The following is a 27,296-nucleotide window of genomic DNA, read 5'->3' as shown; positions in this document are numbered from 1 at the left end:
TTCTTTCTGGTTTCTCTAACTGTACATGTCTAAACTTTACCTATGTTAGCACAGACCAACCAGTTCCCAGGGAGAAAGGCACACCATAAACACTCATATCAAGTCTGGGATTTGTTAACAGACACGCCAGTTATATTAACACATTTTTCACTGTTATAATCTCTTGTATTTAAGGTCAAACCCTCCCCAAACATTCTGGGAGTTGAGGAGGTAAGTGACATGCTGCAGAGGCCCCTTCCCCGCCCCTCCCCACTCCCTCAGGAGGAGACAGATGAGAATCATAAACACAGATTCCAGAAGGCAGTCACAAATTAGGGTAAGACATAATGGAAGCTGCTCTCCAGTTCCTGGGTGCTATGAGAGGGGACTAATTAGATTGGGGTTCATGGACAGTCTCTCTGAGGTATGAGAGGAGACAGAATCCAGGAGAACAGAGGGAGAGGGAACACCACACTGGGAAAGGCAGAGAACTCAGGGGGTCTCTGAGTGACTCAAGGGAGCCAAATGTGGGGAGGCACAATGACTGGGCAAGAGGTGGGCGGGGGGAAGTTCTAGGAGACGGGGAGGTAGGGAGGCAGGGACCCTCCTCACAGGGCATCTTAGACAGGTTTTATTCTGAGTTCAGTGGGAAGCTCGTGAGTGTTCCAAAGTCCACAACAGGTGATCAATATGTATTTGAAAAGAAAAGGGAGGGGGAGGGGAAAAGAAACAGAGAGAGAGAGAACGCACTGATTTACCAAATGGTGCAACTTACCTACACTCCAAATCCTGGGCAAAATTCATACCCTTTCCTTTTCTGAATGCATTTTTTGTGGCCACTATGGACTGATTGTATCTCTCTTCCCCACATTCAAACACACACACAAATTCGTATGCTGAAGCCCTAATCCCCAGTGTGAGGTCATGAGGGGAGGGCTCCTGTGATGGGAGTAGTGCCTTTATAAGAGACAACACAGAGCTTGCTGTCTCTCTCTCTGCCTTGTGAGGGCACAGCAAGAAGACAGCTGTCTGCACGCCAAGAAGGAAGCCTTCACCAGAACCTAACCATGCTGGCACCCCAATCTTGAACTTGCAGCCTCTAGAACTGTAAGAAAATAACTTTCTGTTGTTTAAGCTATCCAGTCTATGGCATTTGGTTAAAGCAGCCCAAATGAATACAGTTCCACTTGTAATTCCCAGTGTAGCTTACTTTTAGAAATATAACGTATAATACTTACTTTTGAAGAGCCACACCAAAACTTGTGGGCTGCCTGAGAACAAAGCCCCTGAGAGCCAGCCCAACTTGGTATCATACCTTAAAGCCACGCCAGAAATGGTCCAAGGTCAGAATGGGGCTGGCAGGGTGGTAGGGGTGGCAGGGTGGTGGGGGCAGGGGCTGCAGGGGGTGGGGGTGTGCTGAAAGGACCAGCATGCCTATAAAAGGCAAGCCCAGTAAGCCTTGCAGAACCTTAGTTCCATGAACCAGCTGCATGCATGCACAGAAGCCCACTCAGCTCCCAAAGACACTTCCCTCCTCATTAGATATACCCCCTTTCAGATCAGCACTGGCACATGACCTCCATGTGGCATCCTTCCGGGCAGAAGAATATTTTAGCTGGAGACAATCTGTGTACTGCGGAGGCTACTCTATACCATGTTAGGGCTCCACCTTTTTTGCTCACTGGTCTCAAACTTAATACTGGTTAATCCATCAAGACGGATTAAAGGAGGGGGAAAAATCCATGAGATCATCCTGGGAGGCTGCAGAGAGAGGAATGTTAACAGGAGGAGAGTGCTATAAAACACAAAACCATATTTCTCCCAAGAGCTCAACCAGATATTCTGCATTATTGTTTAATTCTCTAAAGAGAGGGAAAACATTCTTGCCTTTCAGTGCAGAAGTTTAAATAATGGAGCACTGCTAAACAAACAAACAGAGGAAAGCCTAGTAAAGCTATTCATTAAACAAGCCCACTGTACAAAAGGAAAACTGTTGCTCAACCATCCACCCCGAGGACCAACATTTATCCTAGACCCCAAATTAAACACATCACAGCTTCACAGCAAAAGTATGTTTCCCAATGGGATTTAAGTAAAGTCCAATTAAATAAATCTTCAGAAATGTCACGCACGAGCCTCACAGGAGAGCATATTTCTACTGTGAAACATTCCCATTGGAAGTTGCATTCACAAAAGGTCCTCTAGATACATCCGTGACAGGAGGGGTGGGGGAAAGCAGGAAGCTAGCAAAGTTACACAAGTGAAGCCTGGATAGGGTTCCATTGCTAAAATCATGTATGGAAGTGCCCAGCCAAAAATGCTGCATCTGAGTTTGCTTTGAATGAAACCCCCATGTCCAACAAACGGCATTTATAACTGTGTATTTCAGTAGGATCTGGAGGTCAAGGAGTTGTGGCTTAGGGAATTCAGGAAGTGGTAGGGGAAAGGATCAAATGTCAGTATCGAAATTTGAATTGTTTTCCTGAACCCATGTTTCCACTTCACAAAAGACATAGCAACAACTTCCTCAAGTCACTGAGCTGGATTCTATATTTGGCGAATATAATGAGCAAGGTTGAGTACTAAAGGATCAACTTCCAGAAAGAAAAGGCATGGGCTGTCCTTAAACATGGATTCAGCCATGTCCAATGATCACACCATACCATGAGGGCTGAGCTTCGACAGGTCCACCCGAAGGAAGGTGAGGTCTCCATGCACTAAGAGACATACAAAGTTACATTGGGTTAAAAAAAAAAAAAAAAGGCTAGCATGTCCTTGCCTGGGTGACTACCTTCTGAGATTAGGGGCAAAACAAAACAATTAAAAACACTGCTTGTCTCTGAGGAGGTGGGCTGGAATTACACATTGTCAATGTGGACTTGAGGCTAAGTGGAGGACCAGCCAAGTAATGGTCAGTTCAACCTGGGGCATGTGGAATGAAGCACTGACCTGGGATGCACCCCATATCTGGCACCATCAGACTTTCAACCATTTTTCCTGAAGCCATATCTAACTTTGCGCAAGGTAACAGAAGCCCTGACCGCAAGGACTCAGAGGGCAGCCCTTCCTTCCACACTAAAGAGACACTGGGTTCTAGCTCTATGACCTCTTTTGCCACCCATATACAATCAGGACTTAGGGTAATCTTTAAGTTTTTCCCAACTCTGGTGTTCTATAACTTCAGTATAGCATTGATAAAGCATATGATACATGATATATATGATATAATATGGTATGATATGACATGAATGAACAATGGCAAGAACAAAATCAGCTGTCAGAGGGTGTGTAAAGTCTGGGTGCTCTGCTTCCCACTTCCAGGCCTTTGCATTTGCTGTTCCTTCTTCCGGGAACTCCCTTGCTGTAGATCCTCACTGTGACAGTGTGATATGAAAAAATATATATTTGATCTCTGCCCCTGGTTCCTGTAGCATAGCTTCTAAAACTCTTGGAATCTCTGAAGTTATGAGTGTTTTTTGAATGCCAATGAGATGACTAGTGGCTGGGGGTCCCTAAATGGCTCCAGGAAGGGAGCTGGTCACCAGAAAGAAAACAGCGTAATTAAAGGGTTGGGACATTCAGCCCCATCCCCCAAACCTCCAGGGAGGAGACAAGGACTGAAGGTTGGGTTGATCACCAATGACCAATGATGTAATTAATCTTGCCTATGTAATGAAGCCTCCATAAACCCCATCCATCTTCTTCATCTGACTATCTATCTATATTCTTTGTAATATCTTTTATAATAAATGTGTAAACACATTTCCCTGAGTTCTGTGAACTGTCCTAGAAAATTAATGGGACCCAGGGAGGGGGCTTCAGAAATACTGACTTATAACCAGTGTTGGAAAGGTGGGGTAATCTTGTAGGACTGAGCCCTCAACCTGTGGGGTCTGAGGCTAACACCAGGTAGAGTCAAAATTAAGTTGTAAGACATTCTGCTGGTGTCTGCTAGAGAACTGCTCTGTGTGTAGGGGGGAAACATCCACAGAGGTGTTCTGAAAGTATGGTAGGAGAAAAATTTATTTTTCTTTAGACTCACATAGGTGATTCAGACCTCAGACCAGATGTGTTCTCAGAAAAGTCTTCCCTGACATTCAGTTTACAGCCACCCTTCCAAATCTCTTTTTTCATATCATGAAGTTTTTAAGAGTTTCATTGTCTTCAGAACACTTATCACTATCTGAAGTTACCTATTTATTTCTTCCCTGTTTATTGTTCTTATTAAAATGTGGACCCCCAGGAGATAGAGACCATCCTGGCTAACACGGTGAAACCCCGTCTCTACTAAAAATACAAAAAAACTAGCCGGGCGAGGTGGCGGGCGCCTGTAGTCCCAGCTGCTCGGGAGGCTGAGGCAGGAGAATTGCGCGAACCCGGGAGGCGGAGCTTGCAGTGAGCGGAGATCTGGCCACTGCACTCCAGCCTGGGCGACAGAGCGAGACTCCGTCTCAAAAAAAAAAAAAAAAAAAAAAATGTGGACCCCAAGAAAATCAAGATGTTCTTTGTCTTAGAGGAAATAGAGTATAATGGTTTGGTGCACTAGGGCCAGACTGTCTCCACAACTTTCCAGTATGATCTTGACAAAGCTGTTTAACCTCTTTGTACCCTGAAATGGAGCTAATAATAGTACTAACAGGCAACAATAGTTATTGCAAGAATTAAATCAGCTACTACATTGTAGTTATTAATAGAAATTCTAAGTATTCACTGTTTAGCATCTGAATTGTATATAGTAAGTGCTCATTAAATATTTTTAGATTCAGTGAACATTGCAATGAGATGAGAGAGGACCAGTTTATTGTAAAGCATCTGTTATATGCTGTTCAGCACTATGCTATGTATTTGCAAGATTTGATTGAAAAAATTATCCCCAAAGATAAATCTAATGAGGGAAAAGAGGAAAGAACATTAGGGAAATTCAGTGACAGGACTGGCAGAAGAAACATTTTCAGAACACACTGAAGATTGATCTGAACAATGCCATCCAGCTGTAACTCACACAGGCAGGTGCAGGACTGGCCGGGTGAATTCAGCACAAGGATTTATAAATCCTGGCATTCCAAGGCTGGGAAGGAGGGCTGACTAGGCTTATGAGGAAGAGGCAATTTACAGGGGTGCTGGGCCTCCCTTAAATGTGATAAATGGGCACCTTCCAGGGAGGGCTCAGATCCAAGGCAAATCACACTTGGTGGCCTCTTACCCCTTCTCATCTCTCCTCGCCCCTACTCCTTGGACATTCTATATGAGTGATGAATGGTAGAGATGGATGGAAGGTAGTCACGAAAGAGAGAAGACGACTCAGGAGGGAAACTCACCCTGAGGGATGTCACTGGGCAGTAGGAAGGGCCGTCAATTCAGTTTAATATGCATTTATTAAGCACTAAATATGAAATGGGGGCACAGTAGTCAGTATAGGGTATACACAAGCTAAGATCTAGGTGGGCCCTCCCAAGAGCTTGCTGGCCCTCTCACTTAAATGTGGTAAGCAGTAACAGATGATTCCGACAGTATCTTCACCACCCCCGGGTGGCCCTGTTTCTTCTATCTCCTTTTGAAGGGATACAACTCTGGATCTGAAATCAGTAATTTGGGGTTCCTCTTATCCCTCTTACTAACTGTGCACCTTTGGGCAAGTTACTTGACCTTAAGACCATGTGAAACCACACGATCATATCATAAGAGCTATTTCTTCAAACACAGGAGTTAGTTCTCTCTTTTCTAAAAATAAGGGCTGTTACAGCCCTAGATCTCTCCAAAAGCAATAGCACACTATAATGCTCTTGAAAGGTAGAAAAAGGGCCCTGAAGCCTCTGGTCTTCTGGAAGGTGAGACGCTCAGGGACTGTGTGAGAAGTGAATGCCTCATGTTCTGTCCCTCTTCAGTTGGTCCTGATGAATTTGCTCTCCCCCTGTCAGAAACTGGGACTGAGACTTCCACAGTCATTCAGTGGCAGAGAACACTGCCTCATAGTTATCTGGTGTGAACTGTTCATAGTCTCAAAGCTGAACACCTCTGAAGAGCAGGTCTGGTGTGGTGGCAGATGAAAAGTGCCCAGGGCTGGCCCGTGTTAGAAAAAACAAGTCATACGGATTTCTTTTCGAAAGAGTCCTGTTTTATACATTCCAAAATCTTGCTTTATTCCTGGTTTTCACTGGTGAAGGAAACTTTCCTCCCAATAACTGCAGAGTTCATGTTGGACTTTTCCTAGAAATCTGCATTCTAAGGTGGCCCCAAGAGGTACTCATAGGAGTCAACTTTCTAGGAGCTGGTGACCTAAGAGGGCCTTGCAGAACATGGGCCGGGCCTGAGCAGGAAACAGAAGAGTAGTGGTTACCAGGACCACAGACAAGAGGCAGTGTCTATTTTAAGCAGGAATGAAGGAACTAAACCAAAATAAATAAAACACATGGATCTTGGCTTAAAAATTCAAACAAAAGCCCCAAAAGAAAAAGCAACAGTTGAATTAAATACCTTGTTTATGAAATGTAATAGGACATACCACAAAAGAGTAATTCCAGACAAGGCAAATGATTAAAAAACACAACAAAAAAAAATCAAAATATTCCTTACCCATAGTATCACCCTGTGTCAGCTTCCCATGAAGATCTCAATCCCAAAACCAACATTTAAGAATCCCTGGTACCAAAGAGGGGCCAACACATATCTCTGTTACCACCACTAACATGATGCTAACTGGGAGATGAAATAGAGAGGCCCAAGAGACTATAGCCTGAAGGGTTTTGAGTATGAAGGTCTCAGAGGCCTGCCTGCCTCCCAACTGATCCTAGTGGTCAAAAGCAGTTGCTCAAAGACTGAGTCATTTTCCAAGTCTAGAATGCAAATGGCCATTGTCACCAAGGAAATGGTGTTACAGAGATAAGCAAGTTAAGCTGCAGCACTTAGCTCTCTCAGCTGCTGTTTTCCTAATACATACATCCAAATAAAAGGCAGTCTATTCTTGCAATACTGCAATATAATTCTGAAACTGACTAAGCAGAGTCAATGCAGACTCCACAAGTTAAGGCCACAGTCTCAGTAAGAATGCTGTCACTTCCAGACTCTAGCCACAGGTTCAGGGGTTCCCAGGCCACCTACATTTCTAACCAGCTGGTTATAAATTCTGTGGCTTCTACAATGCTTCAGGTTTGATAATTCACTAGAATGACTCACAGAATGCAAGCCCTATCCTTATGATAGCTTTATTATAAAAGCTACAAATCAGGAAGACCAGATGAAGACACATACAGGGCAGTATCTGGGAGGGTCCTGTATATGGGACTTCTAGGCCCTCTCCCTGTGGGATCAGGACACGTTACCCTGCTGACACAGCAATGTGTTCACTAACTAGGAAGTTTAATTGAGCTTTGGTGTCCAGAGTTTTTACTGGGATTCCATTACTTAGGCATAATTAATTAAATTATTGGCATTATGATTGAACTCAATCTTCAGTCCCACTCTCCTCTGCTGAGGAAGATGAACTAATACAAAGCCCTGAACTTCTAATCATGTGGATGTCTTTCTGATGACAAACTCTTGTCCTGAGTCATCTCATTAACATAAACACAGGTGTGATCCAAGGGGCTCATCATGCACAACAAAGACACTCCTAACATTCGGGGAGTTCCAAAGGTTTAGAAATTATTTCCCAGGAACTGAGGACAACAGCCAGACAAATTCTCTATTATACAACAGTTTCTTAATGATGAAGAGTGTGGGCTCTGGAATCAGGCAGGTCTGAATTTGGCATTCTGCTGTGAGACCTTGGGCAACTTACCTAACCTCTCTCAGCCTCAACTGCCTCACCTAAAAAGTGGGGATAATAACAGTTATTACCACATTGAGATTGGCAACATTTGATAGACAAGTGATTCAGGCTACTATAATAACAAGAATTTTTTTCCAGTAGCTGCATTCAAGAAAGTAAAAACAAACAGGTAAAATATTGCTAACATATTTTTCTTAACATGTCCAAATATTATTTCAAGAGTCAATATCAAAAAATTACTAATGAAATATTTTACATTATTTTCTATATAAAGTCTTGAAATCTACTATATATTTTACATCTACAGCACATCTCCATTTGGACTGGTCCCATTTCAAGTGCTCAATGGCCACGTTTGGCTTGCGGCAAGGCTACTATATTGGACACTACAGGTAGATTTAATAATACTATTGCTATCCCCATTAAATGAGTTAATGCTCAGTGTCATAATTGTTCCCATTCTACAAATGTTAACTAAAATATGCATTTGTTTGCATGTGAATGTGTGTGCATGCACGTGGAGAGGTAGTGACCAATGACTAAAACCTAAGGTGCTATAAGCCACACTACACCAGAAGTCATGCAGTTCCCATGGAACATCATCAAATAGCCACTCTTTTCAGGAAAAGAAACACTTCAACTTGGGGAAGAGACGCTCTCTGATGGATTAACCATAGCATGCTCTTTTATTTCAGCACTCCCACATCTCCCAGCACATGTTTTAATATGAGCCAAATCAAGTAGCCATGACAATAGCTTTGAATGAGAAAAGACACCCCAAAAGCAGTGCGTAGATACATGGGGATGCCTGAAGAAACTCAGAATGGCTTAAGGAGTGGAGGAAAGAAAAACTGCAGAGAGGAGCTTTGACTCATTGAGTCATTGAGCAACTGTTCCATGCCCTCTCAGGCTACCTCCCACAGCCACTGCCCAGCCAACAGCTAGCTGCACCCAGCCAATCACTCACGCCACTCCCTGGAAAAAGCTCCACATTGGGAAGCCAGAAGAATATCACTAGCAAGAGATTGATTTCAAGGTAATTATTTAGGTAACTTTGTAGCATCTCATTCTCAGACCTAAAAGTATTCTCAAAGTTTGTTTTAATAAATGCATACATTAATATGAAATCTCTGTGTCTTTTAATAGTGATATCCCACATTCAGCTCCTCCCAATCTTTGTAAGAGAGGGCTTCATGGATGCCATCACCACAGCATTCATCCAGTTCTTTCTATTATCACTGGAGCAGAAATGGGGCTTTCTAGCCACCCTCAAAGTAGGAATGAAGAGATTCACCTAATAAGTGTACATGAATAGATTTTTACATAATAGGCAAAATTAATTATAATAAACTCAACTAATTCATGTATTTTATCAAGGAAGACAAGCTAATTATCTGTCAAAGAATTATCTCCTATTTAAAGGGCACTTTACCTCAATTTGGCAAAAAGAACTAATGGGGACTATCTTTCCATTCTGATGTGTTTTTACTGCCTGTGTTTGCTTAAGCCCCCAGAAGACTTCAGCACTGCACAAAAACCTCAGGATTTAGAAAAGTTGGGAAGGAGGGAGACACAAACACATCTACTCAACATCTTACTAAGTCTACCTCTTGCGGTTTTTATTGTCCCTTTAAGGGTATTTTATCTACAGTGTAAAACTAGGAGTGACTCATATTTGTGAAACAAGGAGCCGTTGTTAGGCTTGCCAGATCATTCACTTGCACAGTAGCTTCTGATTTTTAATAGCGCTGAGTAGTGCCTCCACATGCCCTCACTCTGCCCACCAAAGAGGTCCAAGATCTGCAATATGTGCCTTACAGGACATGTGGTAAACACACAAATTCAGGATCAGTATCAAGACCTGTAGTCAAGGATAAAGATGTCCCTACAAACTCACAACTTTGATAGGTAGTTGAATCTTACATTCAAGAGAGTAAAGCAGAAGTTAAAAAGTGAAAGAGAATTGGGAGGAAAAATAAACTCAAACCGGCAACTAGCATCCAAAATGGCAGCTAGTACCCATTTCTCTAAATGGGGAGTGCAGTTGGGTGGGAAGGTAGAGAAAATTCCAAACAAGGGTTTCCTACAAGAGGTTTCTCTTGCCATATCAAAACGTTGGAAACAATCTTAATTTATATTAATAGGCAAGTAAGTAAAATGTGGTAATAAGACAGGTTACAGCATTAAAGAAGAAAATCTATGATGACAACACAGGAAGCAGAAGTACATGCAATGTAAAGTGAAAATGAATTTCAGTTTCTATATGAGAAAGCCTGCAAAACATGCACATATATGGGTAAAGAACAAAAAGAAACATAAAAATGAAACTAGGCCAGTCAGGGCGGGATTAGTAATATTATGTTTTTCTTTCTAAAATGTTCTTAATATCTTAACAATAAGTATACATAAAGTGTTTCTGCTAAGACTTTTATAATATTTCCTTACATAGAAATAGTATATAATTTTTCAGCACAGCACTATTTCGGGGGGGGAAAAAAAAAAAAAAAAAAAAAAAAAAACCTACGTAGTTATCTATCCACCCCACAAGAAACATTGGGTTTTTCCAAACTTTTAAACAAAAAGATCTACCATGCATCAGAAAAGTATTTCCTACTTGTACTGCATTAGTGGTGACATCAAAGCATTTTACTGAACTATACCACTCATATGTCAGTTGAATATAAGCAGATTATGAATTATTATTGTAGATATTCAATATTATGGCTAATTTTTAATAAATGTTAGCTAGTATGCATTAGTTATTGTCTAAAGCACTTATACATATCTTATCTAATTCTCAATTGAGCACATGAGAAAAGAGCCATTACCCTCCCCATTTTATAGAAAAGCAAACGGAGGCACAGAAAAGTGAATTTGTCCAAGTTCAGAATTATAATTGGCAAAATCAGAATTCAAACTCAGCAGCCTGGTTCCAGAATCTGTGCTCTTAACCTCCAAACTATACTCCCTTCACTAGAAAATACATAAACTCCTTATAGGAAGGCTGAATACAAATATAAGGGAGCCTCAGCCGGCTCATTCAATCAGTCACTAAATACGCTCGTAAGAAAGGTAATGAGAAAAATTATGGAATGACCTGGCTAAATACTTGAACCCACAAGATTTGCTTATTTAACAACAACTCAGATACTAATCCGAAGAATTATATACTGGGTGGGCTTTTAAACGTTCTAAACTGAGAGTTAGGAAACATGAATCCTATGCCAGTACTGCTACTAGCTACTTAAATTCTCTTGGATAAGTAATCAGTTTCCATGTCTGTGAAATGGAATGGTTAGATCAAATGCTTGATAACATCTCTCACAATTCTGCAACACCATGTTCCTTGAAAAATGTCCTTCCTTTCTTTTTTAATTCAACATCGAGTAAGTGAATGCTTGCTGTGCAATGGACTATAATTCTGTGGTTTTTTCAACATTTCTAAAGTCATCCTGGGGTTGTTTTGGTTCAGAAAACTCACCTTGCCATGTAAATGTGAGAACTTATGATCAATGAAGTTAATCTCCTTGAATTTAAGCTTTCTTAAAATTGATTACTTTTACATTTCAGAATAAAAAATGCTCAGAATTTTGTTCTCCATTCACTCATTCTATCACCTTGATCACCCATATCCCCCACCCTTCCCCTCTCACTGGAGGACCTGAACGTTTGGGGTGGCCTGACTGCTATGGTTTGAATACGTCCCCCAAAGGTCATGTATTGGAAACTTAATTGTCACTGTAGCAGTATTAAAAGATGGGGCCTTTAAGAAGTGATTAGGTCATGAGGGCTTCACTCTCAAGAGTGAATTAAGGCCATAATCACATGGCCATTCCACGGAGTGGGTTATCACAGCGGTGCGTCCTAAGAAAAAGGATGAACTCTTAGCCTCCATTTTCTCACTGTCTTGCACACTTGCTCATCATGTGATGCCTTCCACCATGGGCTGACCCTTGCCAGATGTTGGCACCCTGCTCTTGTACTTCACAGCTTCCAGAACCATAAGCCAAATAAACTTTGGTTCTTTATAAATTACTCAATCTCAGGTGTTCTGTTTTAGCAGCATAAAATGAACTTAGACAGTGATGAAACTTTATAGTTGATATCTGAGAGGACCGGCAGATACTTCCACTGTGTGAAGCTGGGTGCTCTGTCAGAAGACAGATTCTGCCTCCATGAATGCTGCCCCAACACAGGATTCCAAGGGGTCCATCCTGCTGTCCCTTAAATGTGTTCATTATTATTTTTCCCAGAGTCTGTCCTTGCCACACCTCCAGATTACCTGAGCTATATTTGTAGGCTTAGACTGTAGAAGGGAAGAACAGAGATAAGAAAGATTAGGAAAGGAGAGGAGAGAAACTAAACAGGAAATGGTTTGATAGGATCTGTTCACTTATCCCTGAGAATTAACCTTCCCAAAGGGCAATCATAACCTGCTAGAGATTATTTCTTCACACACTTGAGGGAAAACAATCTATAGTTTTCATTATGATCCGCACTAATAGGACAGATAATGAATATAAAGCATGAACAATCAAACACCTTTGGCATTAGAATCTTTAGGATGTAGTCATCATACTCATCACAGATTCTTTCTTGCTCGTTATACCTAACTTTGTACCTGTACTTTTCTTTACATTCACTCATCTACTTCCTACTCTAGAAAGTGGGTTTATTAATGTGTGCAAAAGCAGGAAATATCATCCTTCTATCCACAGGCTACTAGGAGAATGAATTCTAAGGTTCCAGACATCAAAAGCACACTGAGCAGAAGTATACCAGAGCTACACCCAGGATCCACTAGGCACCAGCTGAGTGACTCTAAACAGGTGTCTGAACCTCTCTGAGTTTCAGTCCCTCATATGTAAATTGGAATGTGATCACGAGACATAACACTTGTAGCACTGAGTGTGGTATGTAAGAAATACTTCACATACGTTAGAGAGAATTATCACAGTTTTCAAAGGTTTGTTTTGCTCAAATTGTTATTCCTTAAAAAACTGTCATCACCAAAATTTAAAGTATCCAAAAACTGGGATATAATTTGAGGCAAGGTTACTGGGAAGCCAGTCTACTCTAAGGACATAGCATAGGCTACTCACCTTAGCACTGGAATTTTTATTTGAGTATATACAAGAAAAATGGGGAAAGAAAGATGCCATAAAGGCACTGCAGAGGTAAAGCACAACTAAGGAATGAGACTTGCAAATAGACATGGCCAGCCCGAAAAGAACTTGGGCTTCGAAATCATAAGAACTGGATTTCAATTCTTATTCTCTCATTTGCTAGTAATAAGAAGGGAGAAAATATTTAATCTGTTCCTCAGATTCCTTACCTATAAAACTCAGGATATAAAATGACATTCACAGAGCTTCTCTGAGAACTAAATAAGACACATATATATGACAGCCCAATGCTCAGCATCTAGAAAGCATTCAAGAGCTTTTAACTTTTTTTTCTTCCAGACTATCTGGAAAGTAATTTTCTAATTTTAGGGATGATAGGTTAGTCAGAGCCAGAGTAGTTCTATGTGATTAACTGATGTTCTGCTGGCAGATTAAAATACCACCTCATGAGAACCATAAGATCCGTTCCTTTAAAGTCTTATCATAAAAACACAGCATTTCAATAAGAATGTAAATTGAAAGAAAAAATTGAAAATGTCCCCTGTCTCTTCAAGGAAGGCCCTCTTAGAAGTTTGTGTCTAGTCTTATTATTGTAAGCCAGGAAGAAATACTGTAATGATTGAAGAAAATGACTCACAGTCTTCAATACTGGAGCCCAGAACTCAGGTCTGGGAGCTAGAAGACGTGCTGCTGTCACCCTGAGACCCTCTACCCTCATGTTATTCTTTTCTATCTACTCCCCCACCCCTCCTCTTTCTCCTTTCATGTTTTGCTCCTCTCTTGCCAGTAGCAACAGCTGGTAATATTTAGCTCAATGGTAGTGAAGCTTAGGGCTGTGATACAAACAATGTGAGATTATTTATTCCATAAAATAAATATAAGATATTAAGGAACCAGATAGTGATGTTCTGATGCAAAATGGTGACTGCCTTCTTACCTCAGCACATAAAATAAGATCAGTCGAGTTCACATTATAACACGAGAGGTTTAAACTCCTCAAAAGGAGGACAGGCCTGATGCTACCCCTTGGCTCAGGCAGTTTAATCTGTTTACTTGATATGTGCAATGGACAACAGATGCCTGACGGTGGTCCTATCTGAAGTGGTAAGCAAGAAACCAAAATCCCGTTGTGGAAGCACTCAGGAAGAGTTGTGCTTTGTTTTGCGTTCCATGAAATTCAAGTCAGGGATCCAGGGCTGGGGACAGTGGCCTGGGTAGGCCTTTACCACACATAAAACATTAAGGGCAATGCAGGTAATTTGATGCATCCACAAATCCTTTTCTTTCTGTAAGTGATTCTCTACTTTGCCAGAGGCAGAGCGTAGGGTAATAGCCTTTATCTTATATGAAAGCACTAGGCCCGAACAGCTCATTTCCTTATCCAAAAACAGATGCTCAAGTTTTCTTTTAAGTTACATAAAATATGGGTCTTGCTTGGGTGGGGGACTAGAATGAATAAAAAATTATATATATCTGTATCTCTCTATATATGTACATGTAACTCGAACTTTTAAGTAATAATAGATGATGTACACATAACCTGGAAAAAACTGATGCCAAGATCTCATTCTGGGGTTATGGATGAAAACATCTAAAGAATCGAAGACTTCATAATTAAAAGATTACATCAATTTTAACATAAAATATAGATTTTTAAATCTTTTATAATGAAATTCAGGCTACAGGTCATACTCATTTTCTCTTCCTATATTTTTCTGAATTAGTATGATTACACTCGTGAATACAGAGTCTACAGTATATATAATAGAAACATAATCAATGAAAATTTGTTGAAGAGGGATTCAAATCTTCCTCGAAGGGGATTTAGGGGAAACAGCACAGGTTTGAAATCTTGGAGACATGTTTTCATACCACGCCTGTCCCTTATACTGGTTTTTAATTGTACTTGCAAACATTTTTTTTTAAAGCAGGCCAAAACCTTGCCTCTGAAATATTGTTTACAATGCTTGTTTGCTTAGCACATCCTCTTTCCATAGAGAGTATGTAGTGAAAATAAACAAAGCCCTTATTCCTATCAGCAACATGTACAAAATAAGGGGGGTCAAAATTAAAGTTTCACTCTCCCACACAGAGACTTGTCAGCCCTGAGTTTTTGAGGCAGAGAGGGCACATATATTTATTTTTTCATTAAAAACCAGCAAATCATTTCTTTTCAGATCAAGACATTGGAAAGAAATCCTATTGGCCCATGATGTATTTAGAAAAGGCCAGGCTATTTCTTTTTTTCTTTTTTTTTTTTTTTTTTTTTGATATGGTAGTCTCGTTCCGTTGCCAGGTTGGAGTGCAGTGGCACAATCTCGCCTCACTGCAACCTCCACCTCCCAGGTTCAAGCAATTCTCCTGCCTCAGCCTCCCAAGTAGCTGGGACTACAGGCACGCACTACCACACCCAGATAATTTTTGTATTTTTAGTACAGACAGGGTTTCACCATGTTGGCCAGGATGGTCTCGATCTCTTGACCTCGTGATCCATCTGCCTTGACCTCCCAAAGTGCTGGGATTACAGGCGTGAGCCACCACGCCCAGCTGGCTATTTCTTAAAAAAGGAAAAGGAAAAAAAAAGTACAAACATGTGCCTCACAGAACAAAATTTCCTGAAGATGAACACTCCCTAAATAAGATTGTGTGATGGAAGAGGATGAAGAATACAAACATGAACATGATTTTCAAGACAGAAAGGATCTGGAAGCCTGGTCCCATCCATATATGTTGTCTTTCTTGTATTTGAATAAGCATTGTGATGCAAATTCCCCAGCCTGCAGATTAGTGCCTAGCACACCAAAGGCATTCAACAATATTTATTGAACAAACAAATGAATCTCTTCTACCCACAAGTTTGTACATCTGTGGAGACCACCTACCAAAAAGTCCCTAGAAGCCTAAGATGGTTGGGCTTCTTTGATACCTGTTTCGAAATCTGTTTTGATAGCTGTTAACAGCTTAAACCACTAGATTAACAGCTTAAACCACTAGGTTCCCTAGACGAAGAGATTAAATCAACATTAATATTTGGTCCATATTATAATATCCAGGTAAATATATAGACCATGAACTCCTGGTTTTGAAAGTCCTTAGACTTTGGTCTTTTTAGTTCTGAATTGAAATCTCAAAATTCAAGAAAAAAGGCATCAGTACTAAAAAATGTTAATTATCTTATATTTTATGCTATATATTAGATTATGCTGTTATTAAATAATAATACATACAAATACATCAATCTGTTGATATCTGTTGAATCTATTGAACCTGGCAAGACCTACTTTAACATTAAGGACCAAATCTCCAAAATTAAGGTCATGCATGTGACAGGTCATAAACTGCTCCAGGCCCCTTTCCTGTAGTGGCATAATGAGAATACTGGACTAGATCAATGGTTCTCAAACTTTGCTGCCTGTTAGAATCACTTCGGGAGCTTTAAAAAAATCTTGATGTGCAGGCTGCACCCCAGACCAATTTAATCAGGCTTTGTGGATGCAGGAACTGGGCATCACAGGTGATACCAACGAACAGCCTGCAGTGAAAACTACTGGATTAGGGGCCCTCTAAAGTTCCTTGCTCTTCTCAAAGCTGGGATTCTTTGATTCCACAAAGGTGAGATGACCTCTCCTAGAACTAGAATTTCTCTGCTTAGTATGTAGTCTATCTTTTTCAACCAACTTGGATTAAATTGCCTAAGCACTCCGATATATCACACATTCATGCCCAAACTGCTCTTCAGCAATGCTGGGGCTTGATCTGATAATGCTGGGTTTAAGGAGCTAGATTTTGCTACTGGTGAAAAGCTCCCACCTAGTCCCTGAGGGTGTATGCACCAGGAATATGTGACGGAAAGTTTTTCTGCTCTTGTAATTTTGTCAGACCTCCAGATGGGTTTGCCCAAAGGACCAAGTAGGAAAGTGTACATATTCACCATTCTCCCTTCTCCTTTCTCTCATACACACATTTTGAAAACAGAATTAGGCAAAGTGCTTTATCTATTCAGTTTCCTTCCCCTGCTTTGCTTTTTCTAATCTGAAATAATATCTACTATTGCCAGGAGAAGAGTTTCTTGAACTTGTCCATGACAAGCTGAATGTTCTGAATTGGTAAGGGCAAGAGTATTCATACTTAACATGCTCCCACAGTACTGTGCTTAGAACGACTTGCCCATCCTCCCCAACACCCCCGACCCCTGAAATGTAAGCGGTTCTTACATTAGGGCATGAGAGGAGAGCAGGGTCCAGAGGCTTGATTTATTGAGGGCCATCAAATGCCAGGTACTTTATGTCACCTCATTTCATCCTAGGATGCTGGAGCTGTCCCTGTTTTACAATGAAGAAAACTTGGCCCCTGAGAGATCCCCTGATTTGCCTAAAGGCATACAGTTGGTCAATGGAAATGCCTAGATTTGAACCCAGGTGTGAGTGAGCAAAATTTCAGGCTGCTGAGCACATCGTGAATGAGGAACAGATGAAGCAAGAACATGGCTGGGAGAGAGAGTTCATTTCTATTATCTGTTCACCTACACTTAAATTAGGAAGCAGGAGAGTGTACCTGACAGCTCAGAGAGAGGACAGCCAACTAACAGTATAGCAGTTCAGAAAGAGGTTTCAGGACTTCTTGAAAGACAGGAGCAGGCCATTCAACTCCTTCCCTCCTTTTTTCTTCACATTCCAACCCTTCACAACCCCAGGCTCAGGAACCAGCTCACCCCTCCTTCTATCTACCCTTTTATAGTCAGTCCACAATCCTTATTCCAAAAATAAATTTTCCTGATGAGATGATGAGAAGTAACAAAAAGCAAAGCTAGAAAGTTTTATACTTTTGTTATGGGACTTTAGTTGGACAGATTATGTTTTTACAAATTTTCCTAAAACAAATAATTATGGGATATACCAAATTACTGCAGCCTCCTGGCCCAGTATGTTTTTGCAATTACTTTGGCACTCCAACTCTATGCCACTTAAATTAGTTAACAGTCACTAAGTTATTTTTAGGCCATAGCAACACACACTCTACTATACCTAGCTTGTTGTTTGTACTCCTTAGGAGCAAAATTTGCCTTTTTACTGGCACTATCATTTCCTTTCAATCAATATCAACAACATTTTACCATATTTATGGGGTGCTTACCATGTATGTGTGTAAAGTTCTGAACACTTTGCACACATTAATTCATTTATTTCAGAAACTAACACTTTGAGACAGCTATTGTTATAATCTCTTTTTGTTAATGAGGTAACTAAGGAACTGAGGGATTCGGCAACTTGCCCAAGGGCACATACCTAGTAAGAGGGGAGCCAAGACTAGCATTCAGACTGACTAGATCCAAAGTTCTGTCTTGATTTCCCCATCATTTGCTACAAAGCTAATGTTTGACATTTTAGCCTTGGATGTTAACCAGAGGCACAGAATAACAACAGCACGTTTGTGAATGCAGATACGTCTTCATTTCAGATACCTTTTTAAAAATCCTTATAACATCTCTGAGAGACAAGGGGAGACTTTTATTCCCTTCCCCATCCCCCCAGAAAAGGCAGAAACAGAATATTTTTCACAGGGTCTCTGATTTCTGAGCCTAGCCATCCACTTTGTCATAGAACTCTACATTGCTAACAAGAGTATATTTCAGAATCCTTTTCAACTAGGGAAAAGTGTGCAATCTATGGTGCTCAATTCTAAGAAGTGATGAAATTTTACAGTATAAAGGCCTAACTCACTGCATGGTCAAATCCGCCCCATGGATCATCCTCTTAAACCATCTCCCTCTTCTTCTCTCATTCCCCAGTAAAGGCCTTTGGTACAGAGCAGGCCTATAAAGATTGTAGCAGTTGGTCATTATTTGTTTTACAATAGCATAGAGCAAGTACAGGCATGGGCTCTGACATACCAGGGGAGGAAGGGGGAGATACAGACCCCAAGGAGGCACCTGGAGCCCTCCCACTCCCAGGGAGGGAAGCTCCTCTGTAGACCAGACTGCCGATCAGTCACAGAGGGATTCTAGGTTGAAAAGCACTTAAAAATGGGTACATGACACTCAAGTGTTTAGGAGTGAAAATGTTGTTCTTAGTATACTATAAAATATTTCTAGCTTTATTGAATTGGAAACATTAAGTTTAAACATTAAACATACGTAAATACATTAAAACGTTATCTATATTTTTAAATATTTCAACAGAAAAGAGAAAGCAAATAGGAAAAATAAAATTGTTTAATCTGGTTGACAGGTACATGGGTGTTCATTACACACTTTTCTGCTTTTCTATATGCTTGAAAATGTTTATAATAACATTTTTGGAGGCATGTATTGTCTTTAAGAAAAAGGGGCAGTAGACTATTTTTTCCTACCTAAGTAAATGACAAATTATTTCTCTGGATCCAGCTTTACTGAAAAGAAAGGGAGCCCAAAAATCTTGATAGCAAAAACGATAGCTCTCATTATGGATGGTCTACCTTTCTTATTTTTAAGAATTGTTTAAAATTGTTAAAAGAATTTTAAGAATTGTTTAGCTTTCTTATTCAGTTTGACTAGAAAGCAAGTTTTAGTTGATTAAAAATCAGCTTTGAGTAAAACAGAATATAATTCTTTCAAAGACCTCACAAATCCCTAAATATTTATTCATTTGGATCATTTTCACCAAGTTGAAGGGAAGCACAGGTCTGATGCCATTTATTCTTCAGAAGATGAGACTAAAACATGGATTCTAACATAGGTCACAACAGGGAGGGCACCGTAAATTAGAACAGTAACTTAATCCCAGGGGCTGCCATGCCTCTGATCGGTTTCTTCCCAGCCTGACACAGCATTACTAAAATGGCAAGTTAGCAGCCGCTCTACTTGACAGACAGCACCAAAAATGGAGAGCATGGCATGGAGACAGGGGGACAAGGAGCTTGGACAGGGAGGGTAGCAACCAGTGTTTACAAACATAAACCAGAGCATCAGATGGGCCAGCCATAAATTACCCAAGATTGTACTGAAATCTCTGAAAATAAATTAACAGGCTCTTAGAAGTTTCCTCCTTATGTTCTAACTATGCCCCCCTCCCACCAACTTCCCTACAAAAATTACTCTTTCCAAAATGGTACCACTACCCCTGTTGCTGAAATACAATCTTATCACCAAGGGAGGGGATTACTCAAATAAATCTGAGAGGAGAAGCCAGACCAGAATTGTTGCTTGACCCACTCAAAAATTTGGGAGAAGTCTGCTGGTCATGCCTTTGGGGAATGCCCACCCCGTCTTTCACCACAATGGTGCTATGGTATTAATCACTGGTTTCCCAAGTTGAAAGGATTATGAAGGACATTCTAATACTGACCCATTCCTTTCCCTTCTTTTCCATCTTGGTCCCAATTTTAGGCCGTTCTCCCAAAAGATACCAAAATGACAATGATAATTATAAAGTAGAATATAGACCCCTTCACTCCTGAACTACATATTTTCAATGAAATTCCCAGATATTTGAAGAAAAGGCCCCCAAAACTACAAATAATCTAACCTCTACCACCAGAGCGTCTTCCAAGTCGACCAACGCGGTGTCTCACCAACTCAAAAATGACGAGGCCTCGCAGTGGCTGCCCAGGGCGCCCAGTGGTGAGGTCAGCAGTGTGTCCGGCCCCGCCCCATTGAGGCAATCTTACTCTCTGACACTGAAGAACAAGCCCAGGCTGTCTGGAATCTCAGCTGCATCCACAGGAAAGGGAGAGAGGCACCCCACTTTCACAGGTAGCACCCAGGAGATTCACTTTTCAGTGACTGACGGGTCACCCCTATCCACAACTTCACCCGCTGCAAAATAGAGAGCAGAGTCCGCAACTCCTTCTAATCATCCTCATGATTAGGTCTAGGTCTAGGGTCATGATTAGGAGGTCTAGGATCATCTTGATCCGTGTTTTTTCCTCTCCTCAAATCATGCAGACACAAAAGACTTGCTTTTAATTGTGAACACCTGCTCTGCATGAGCAATGAGGAGATCATCAAGATCATTAGCTATCCTCCTCTTTGCTCCCCAAGACAAACTATTACAAATGGGAAATTCCTAGGTAGGATTTTCTCATTTGTAAGAGGCCAGACACACCAAGATTATGGTAAGACAATAGCAGGGTAAATATCCTGGGAATCGCTCAAAGTCAACCAAACAAGAATACAGAAACAATAAAATACAGAGCTACGCGAGGAAATCTGAACATATTTGTGACCTCAAGAAAACCCACCACCACAACCACCACCACCACCAGGAAATGCCTGGAAGCTTCTGGAACTCTCTACATACAATTCCATCATGTTCTCCTTCCCAGCAAAGCCCACCAGCTCTAAGGACAGATGTGCCTTTGTGGTAGGGGAGCCCCATGAGGACAAGTTTGAGGAGAGTAGAGGTTGGGAAAAGGAGACTGTGTCAATGGAATTCAGAACTATAGTTCCCAGAACGCTGCTTAACAAAAGGCAGAATGCCTCACTGGGAAGACAAGAAGGAGAATGGCAAAGCTGTCCCATAGAGACAAAATAACTAACTTGCTCACCCACATGGCCTATTGCAATTTAAATATGCAATGTGTTCAAACTCAGCAACACCTTTGGTCAACACACTTTAGGAGACTGGTTGGAGATGTGACCCAGAAACTGTGTACCTTGGCTCACAACACAAGAGGAGAGAAGAAGATGACTATCTCTCACTACCACCACCAGGTAAAAGATGCTGATTGAGAGTGATGTACGGTGCCCCAAAAGTCAGTATCTGAGGGCAAAGAGGTGCAACTAGGCTGGACACAGGATGCAGGCTACTTGGGAAGGTTAGGCAACACGGTATGGATGGTGCTCCAAGAAGACTGGGTGAATACTTCCTTCTGCTGGAGCTTAGTTCCACTAATCTCAGTTATTCTGCATTCAGTATACTGGGGCAAGCGACCCACTACTCCATCTTGGGAGGAGCCATGATGCCAACTGTTGTCAGGTGAGGCCAGAAAAAACAATGGATTGGGGAGTGTTTCATAAAAACGTCTCTGTTCCCTTGGAGCCTTGGCAGAGGAATGGATGTAATTGGTGAACTTATACCTTATATGGAACCTTAGAATAAGAAGCTCTGCCCTTCTTCAAGGTCACTTTATAAACCACATAAAAGTCAAGCTGGTCAGAAAGGTGAAAAAGAGAAAGAATTTCCCACAAAAAGAACTGGTACCTGTAGGTTTACTTGTAGTTCACCATAGTTGCTCCTTCCTCTGTTCCATCAACATTGGTTAAGTCTGAGAGACAATAACTTTCCAACTAGTGATTGACTGGAATAGAGCTAGCAGACCAGGCATGACTTGAGATACCATCTGGTGTATATAAAGCCCCTTTTTAGAAAGATGAGAAAACAGTCCCAGAGAGGTGAAATGACTTGCACAATGCAAATTAGAAGCCGAATTAAGGGTAGAACCCAGATCTTCTGGCTTCCAGTTCAGTACTGCTGGGTTTTTCTTACTAAACCAACATAATAAAGAGCATAGAAGGGAAGACAAGAATAAAGTCTATTTTGGTCTTTGGTAGCCAGGGTAAGGAGAATGCTGTCACTTCTACGAGAAAACCCAAAGAGAACCCGGCTAATCAGGACTGTGCTTGGGAAGGGAGCAGGGGCATTACCTTTCAACACCAGAGGTTCTTTGCCTTCTCTCTTCAGGGACTCGAGGACTATGTGAAGTGGCTGGGAGGGCATCACTCGGCTTGGCTCATTGGTATTCTCATCATAAACTATAATTTCTTTGGAAAAGATCCTCTTGAAAGAGTCCTTGCCTTCCCTACAGGAAATCAAGTCTAGGACAGTGATCTTGCCCTGCTGCAGTCTCCGCCGGCTGATCTTATCGGCGCAGTTAATATGGACAGCTCCTTGGATGTGACTCTTGTTGTACTCCATGAAAGGCCTGCAGTCAATGATGACAGGGCCCTGACTCGGCAGGTGACTCTTGTTGCATTTGGTCATCTTCTTTGCCAAGTCATTGGGGTAGATTATTTTGATGCTGGCTAGCTGCTTGGGGGTCCCTGACACAGGGCTGCCCACCCCACCTGATGGACTTAAAGAGCCTGTATTCTCATTATTGTTGACCATCTGGTTAGCAGGGCAGGTGGTAGAGGTTCCGATGGCAGTGGTGGTGGTGCCAGCAGCAATGGCTTGGGTTTGGGCCTGATTGTCCTTGTCGTAGGTTGCCACAGTGCAGCAGCTGGCACTGCTGCATCCACAATTCAGGGAGCGGGCAGAGCCGCTGGATGAGGGCATATACGTCAGATTCGCAGCCTTGAGGGACACAACGGTGGTGGCGATGACAGAAGGGTGGCTGTTACTGCCTGGGGTGGCAGAACCAAGGTAGCTAGAGTCTAAACAAAGGTTGAGATCCTGAGGTCGGACGGGCCTAGATAGTGCCACTACTACCCTGTCGTCTAAAGGAGATGGAGGCATGAGGAGGCTGAAAACTGGCAATTCAAGAAGAACTCAAGACAGTCTGTAAAGAACGGGAAGGGAGAAAGAAAGGATAAAGTCACGTGACACAAAAGGCAGTCTCATCCAATTCCTAGGAAAGGCCTTTGCATCCCTCTGAGCAAAGTCTTCCTAATTGCCCTCTATCATACCATAATCAAAACTTGAAACTTATTTTTATGTATTCAAAGAGGATGCAAACCTGAGGGCCCCAATCAATTTTGTTGCTAAATCTAAGGTTAAATTTGGATGTAATGTTGTAAATGTTAATGAATATTTCCTGGAACTACATAAAAGTTCAGCTGTAGAAAAGGTATAAGCACAAATAATTAGAAAAGCTGAAGACAGAAGGGAGGCTCTTAAGAGGCATCTATTCTGAACCTCAGCTCTTGCGCAGAAGTACACTGCAAACATCTGAGAAAGACCCATTTGTCCACCCTTGCATGCTTGCCAGTTAATTCCCTCACTTGCTGCAAAGGCAAAGGGGCAACCAAGAGCACTGGCATGGTTCACAGAAATGTACAGCAGCTAAATATACATCAGAGTGGATGTCAACTTTCTGCAAATCCCCTTAAGTGAATCTCTTTAACTTGGAGCTATTCTTGCCTTCCATCCTATTTGGGTCCTTTGAAACGCACAACATAGTCATATTAAAACCTCACATGTTGTCTTTTGGCCTCTTATAAATTAATCTGCATTTCCCCTTTTCACTACTAACTGGTGTCCTAAAACGAAATCTCAAGCCATGGAGCCAGATCTGGAAACCTGGAAACCCCAACCCTGGCAGATCCATCACCCTTTGCTCTCCCACCTACCCCTACCCTCATTCCTGCCTGGAAAGGACAACTTGAGCTCACCTCCCCTCTTCATCTCCCTGGCTGGCACAGACTGTGCATCCCAGAGCTTCTCTCAATGGGAGGCAGCCACGTTGTATAAGGTTCCAATCCCATACAGATATCCCCCCTTCAAGAGTACCAACTCCATAAAGAGGACCTCCCAATTAGCCTGTACCCACTGAAAGGGGCAGTGAATTGTTGCCCACTGGATCTATCTCTGATTTCAAATATTGTCTGCAAAAAGACGGCTCCTTCCTCTTGTAGGCACAGGGACACTCTACAACCCAGGCTTCCTAACTGTTCTTCTTCTATTAGACATGCACACAGCAAAGACACCAAACCCCACGCCAAGAGTCGCTCACCTAAACGAACTTTAAGAGCTGTCTGGAAAAATACCATCTATCATCCGTCTACACACGACCGTCACCATTCTCATCCGTCTACACACGACCGTCACCATTCTCTGACACAGAACCAAAGTGTCACAGGCGGAATCCACACTCACGCGCGCACACGGGGGCATGCACCCATCACGTCGGCAGATCTCCAACGACTCGGGTTTCTCTCACCCACCTTTGGATGGGAGCGAAGAAGCCAACCCCCTTCCCTTGCGTAGTATTTTTTTCTGAAGAGCGAGTACTATTCCAGAAGCTATAACTGTTTCCCAGTTGGACCAAGCGCTGAAAAAGTCTTCGCTATGGTGTTACCTGGTAGGACACGTCCAGGATCAACAGACCATTTATTTTGAGAGGGACGCATAAGCGTGTTCACAGAGACACACGCTGGGACGCACACCTCCACACAGAGTGCGCGGCTCACACACGCACGCACGGAGTGTATAGAGAGATCTGCATCCCTGCAGCAGAGGGTCGGGCGTATATACTGCCCGTGAAACCATTCAGTCTGGCCCAGAAAATCTCCCGGAGAAATACTGAGCTATCTCCTCTCCCTTCCACCACTAGGCAAGAGCTGGAGAGAAAATTAAGTGGTTAGAGAATGCTTCTTCCCCCCTCCTGGAGCACTTAACATCCCCCCGTCCCTCCGCCACCCGCCTTCACTCCTCGGCACACAGCGCACTAATGAACCCCGGGCATTTAAAACTGCCGCAAAGCATCCCAACAAACCTCATTTTTTCTTCGCCCCAAATCCAAGTAGACTGCAGAGAGAGTAAATGCACAGGGCAGCAGGAGCCAACAGCCGGAACCTTATAACCCTACCTGCTGTAGCTCCTCCGTCAGCATCGCATCTCTCTTTTTCTGTCTGTCTCTGTTTCTCACACACATACACACACACACAAACACACACACTCACACTCACGCAAGCACCGCCTTACAATCCTCCACCTCCAGTCCCGGGCTCTCAGGAGTAGTCGCGGTGACTTCCACTTACTTCATAAATAAGTGTAGTCCTCCACCATCTGGCGCTCCGCTTCAGCTATGGACTCTCACATTCAACCCCCATTCACTTGGCTTCATTGATCTCCAGCAGCAACATAGTTACTTTCTCTTTTGCTACACTGTAAATGTAAGGTTCTGAGGGGGCGGACTCGTCACCGACCGACGGCGCGTTGGACCAATAAGAATCCGGACAAAGCCGACCGCTACCTCACAAAGCCCCGCGACCAATGGGCAGCCTAGGGGGCGGGGAAGAAGGCGTGGCCTCATCTCTTTAAGGAGGGTTTATCCGACGCTGCTCTGGGTCCTCGGTGTTATAACACGGGCGGTGATGTCATTGGCAACCAATCAAAAACTTAAAAAGAGCCAGCCGGGGCCGCGCTGAGCAGCTGCTCTCTATTTACTTGTAAACCAAACCGGCAGGATGCAGTTAACCCTTTACCAGGCTGAAGCGTCAGCGGACTGGACGCGCCGCTCCGCTAAAACTGGCTCTTCCCACTGGACCGGATCCTCCAACACTCCCTCACCCGGGGGCAAACCACGCTATTTTTCCTCCTTAATATGGACGGATGATCAAAAGTGTAGGAGTAACTTTCTAAAGGAAAGAGACTGCGATCACCGTCCCTAGTGGGAAAGCCGGGTTCTCTCCGCGTCGCTCGAGGTGACTTGACAAACCCTAAGCCAAAACTCGCGGACCTCGCCGGGTCTTCTGCGCTAGGACCAACGTGAGCGCGCAGGCAGGGGCGACGCTTCCGCTCCGAGCCGAGGTCCGGGGCCACGCGCTTGGGGCCAGAGCTTGGCAGCTGACAGTACCGGACAGGGAGGCCCTTCAGCCTCGACGCGGCCCGCGTCCTCCGGACAGCCCTGCTCCGCCCGGGAAGCGTCCGCCTCCCGCCGGCCCGCAGATGTCGCTGCCCCTCCGGCTGTCCCGGCCTGACCGCCGCGCGCCGCCCTCCTGCTCACCTACTTCCGCGCCCTGGTCACGCCCCTGTCGTCCCCAGACTAACTCTCCCGGGGCTCGACCCGGAGCACTAAGGCGGCGCCACTGAGGGCTGCTAGGAGGAAGAGGCCTGAGTCGACGCCAGAGGCAAGGGACGCGCCCTGAGCAGCGGTGCAGAGGCCAGTCCCCTGGCCGGGCGTCCTGGAGCCCGCTACGCGCCCGCCGCCCCTCCGGGGCTTGGTCCCCCCCGCCACCTCCCCCTTTCCCGCCTGGCGCGCTGGGTCCCCGCGCTGTGCCAGCCGCGCGCAGCCCACCCGCCCCACATGCCTCGGCCGATCCTCCCCCCACAGTCCCTCACGGCCCCTGCCGAGGCCAGGACTGCCAGCCCGGCGCTTCTGGAGCAGCCGCAGCTGGGCGGAAAAGAGCTAGAGCCGAGTGCAAATAGCTAGATTGAATGGGGCCGGAGGAGCGTGGAGGAGGCGACGCCGCCTCTCCTGGCTCCCCTAACTTTGGCCGGCACCAGGTAGCTGGCCGTAGCGCGCATCCCGGGAGACGACTGGGGGGCGGGGCAAGTCGCCCCGCGCCTAGTCCGGAGAATATTCGTGTTAGGGAAACTGCAGGAAAGTTGCCTTGGGATACAAAAAGAAGTGGAGATGAACAACCCCAGATGAACTGTGGAGAGTCTACGTCCAAGAACCCTAAAGAAGTAGAGCTTTTTCTTTTCTTATCTGTGAGAGGAGAGATAAAAAGTGAAATAATTATAATGGAATAATACATTATGAGCACTAGGGAATGTTGGGCT

At 43.3% G+C, this 27,296-nt stretch overlaps 1 protein-coding gene across 1 annotated transcript in view; it reads right to left on the bottom strand.

The window, feature by feature from the left end:
• The window catches only part of DUSP10 (dual specificity phosphatase 10), a 40,767-nt gene extending 15,022 nt beyond the window's left edge, over nucleotides 1-25,745 (bottom strand). Inside the window, exons 1-2 of the mRNA XM_025367027.1 lie at nucleotides 25,550-25,745; nucleotides 22,496-23,349 (exon numbers count right to left, since the gene is read on the bottom strand). Coding sequence (XP_025222812.1) covers nucleotides 22,496-23,306 — 811 coding nt within the window. The 5' untranslated portion in view covers nucleotides 23,307-23,349; nucleotides 25,550-25,745. The remainder of the gene's footprint in view (nucleotides 1-22,495; nucleotides 23,350-25,549) is intronic.
• Between the last annotated feature and the right edge of the window lie 1,551 nt (nucleotides 25,746-27,296).

The sequence above is a fragment of the Theropithecus gelada genome, chromosome 1 (genome assembly GCF_003255815.1).
Source record: "Theropithecus gelada isolate Dixy chromosome 1, Tgel_1.0, whole genome shotgun sequence".
NCBI lineage: Eukaryota > Metazoa > Chordata > Mammalia > Primates > Cercopithecidae > Theropithecus > Theropithecus gelada.
The sequence above is the reverse complement of the archived record's forward strand: the minus strand, read 5'-3'. Positions and strand labels throughout refer to the sequence as shown.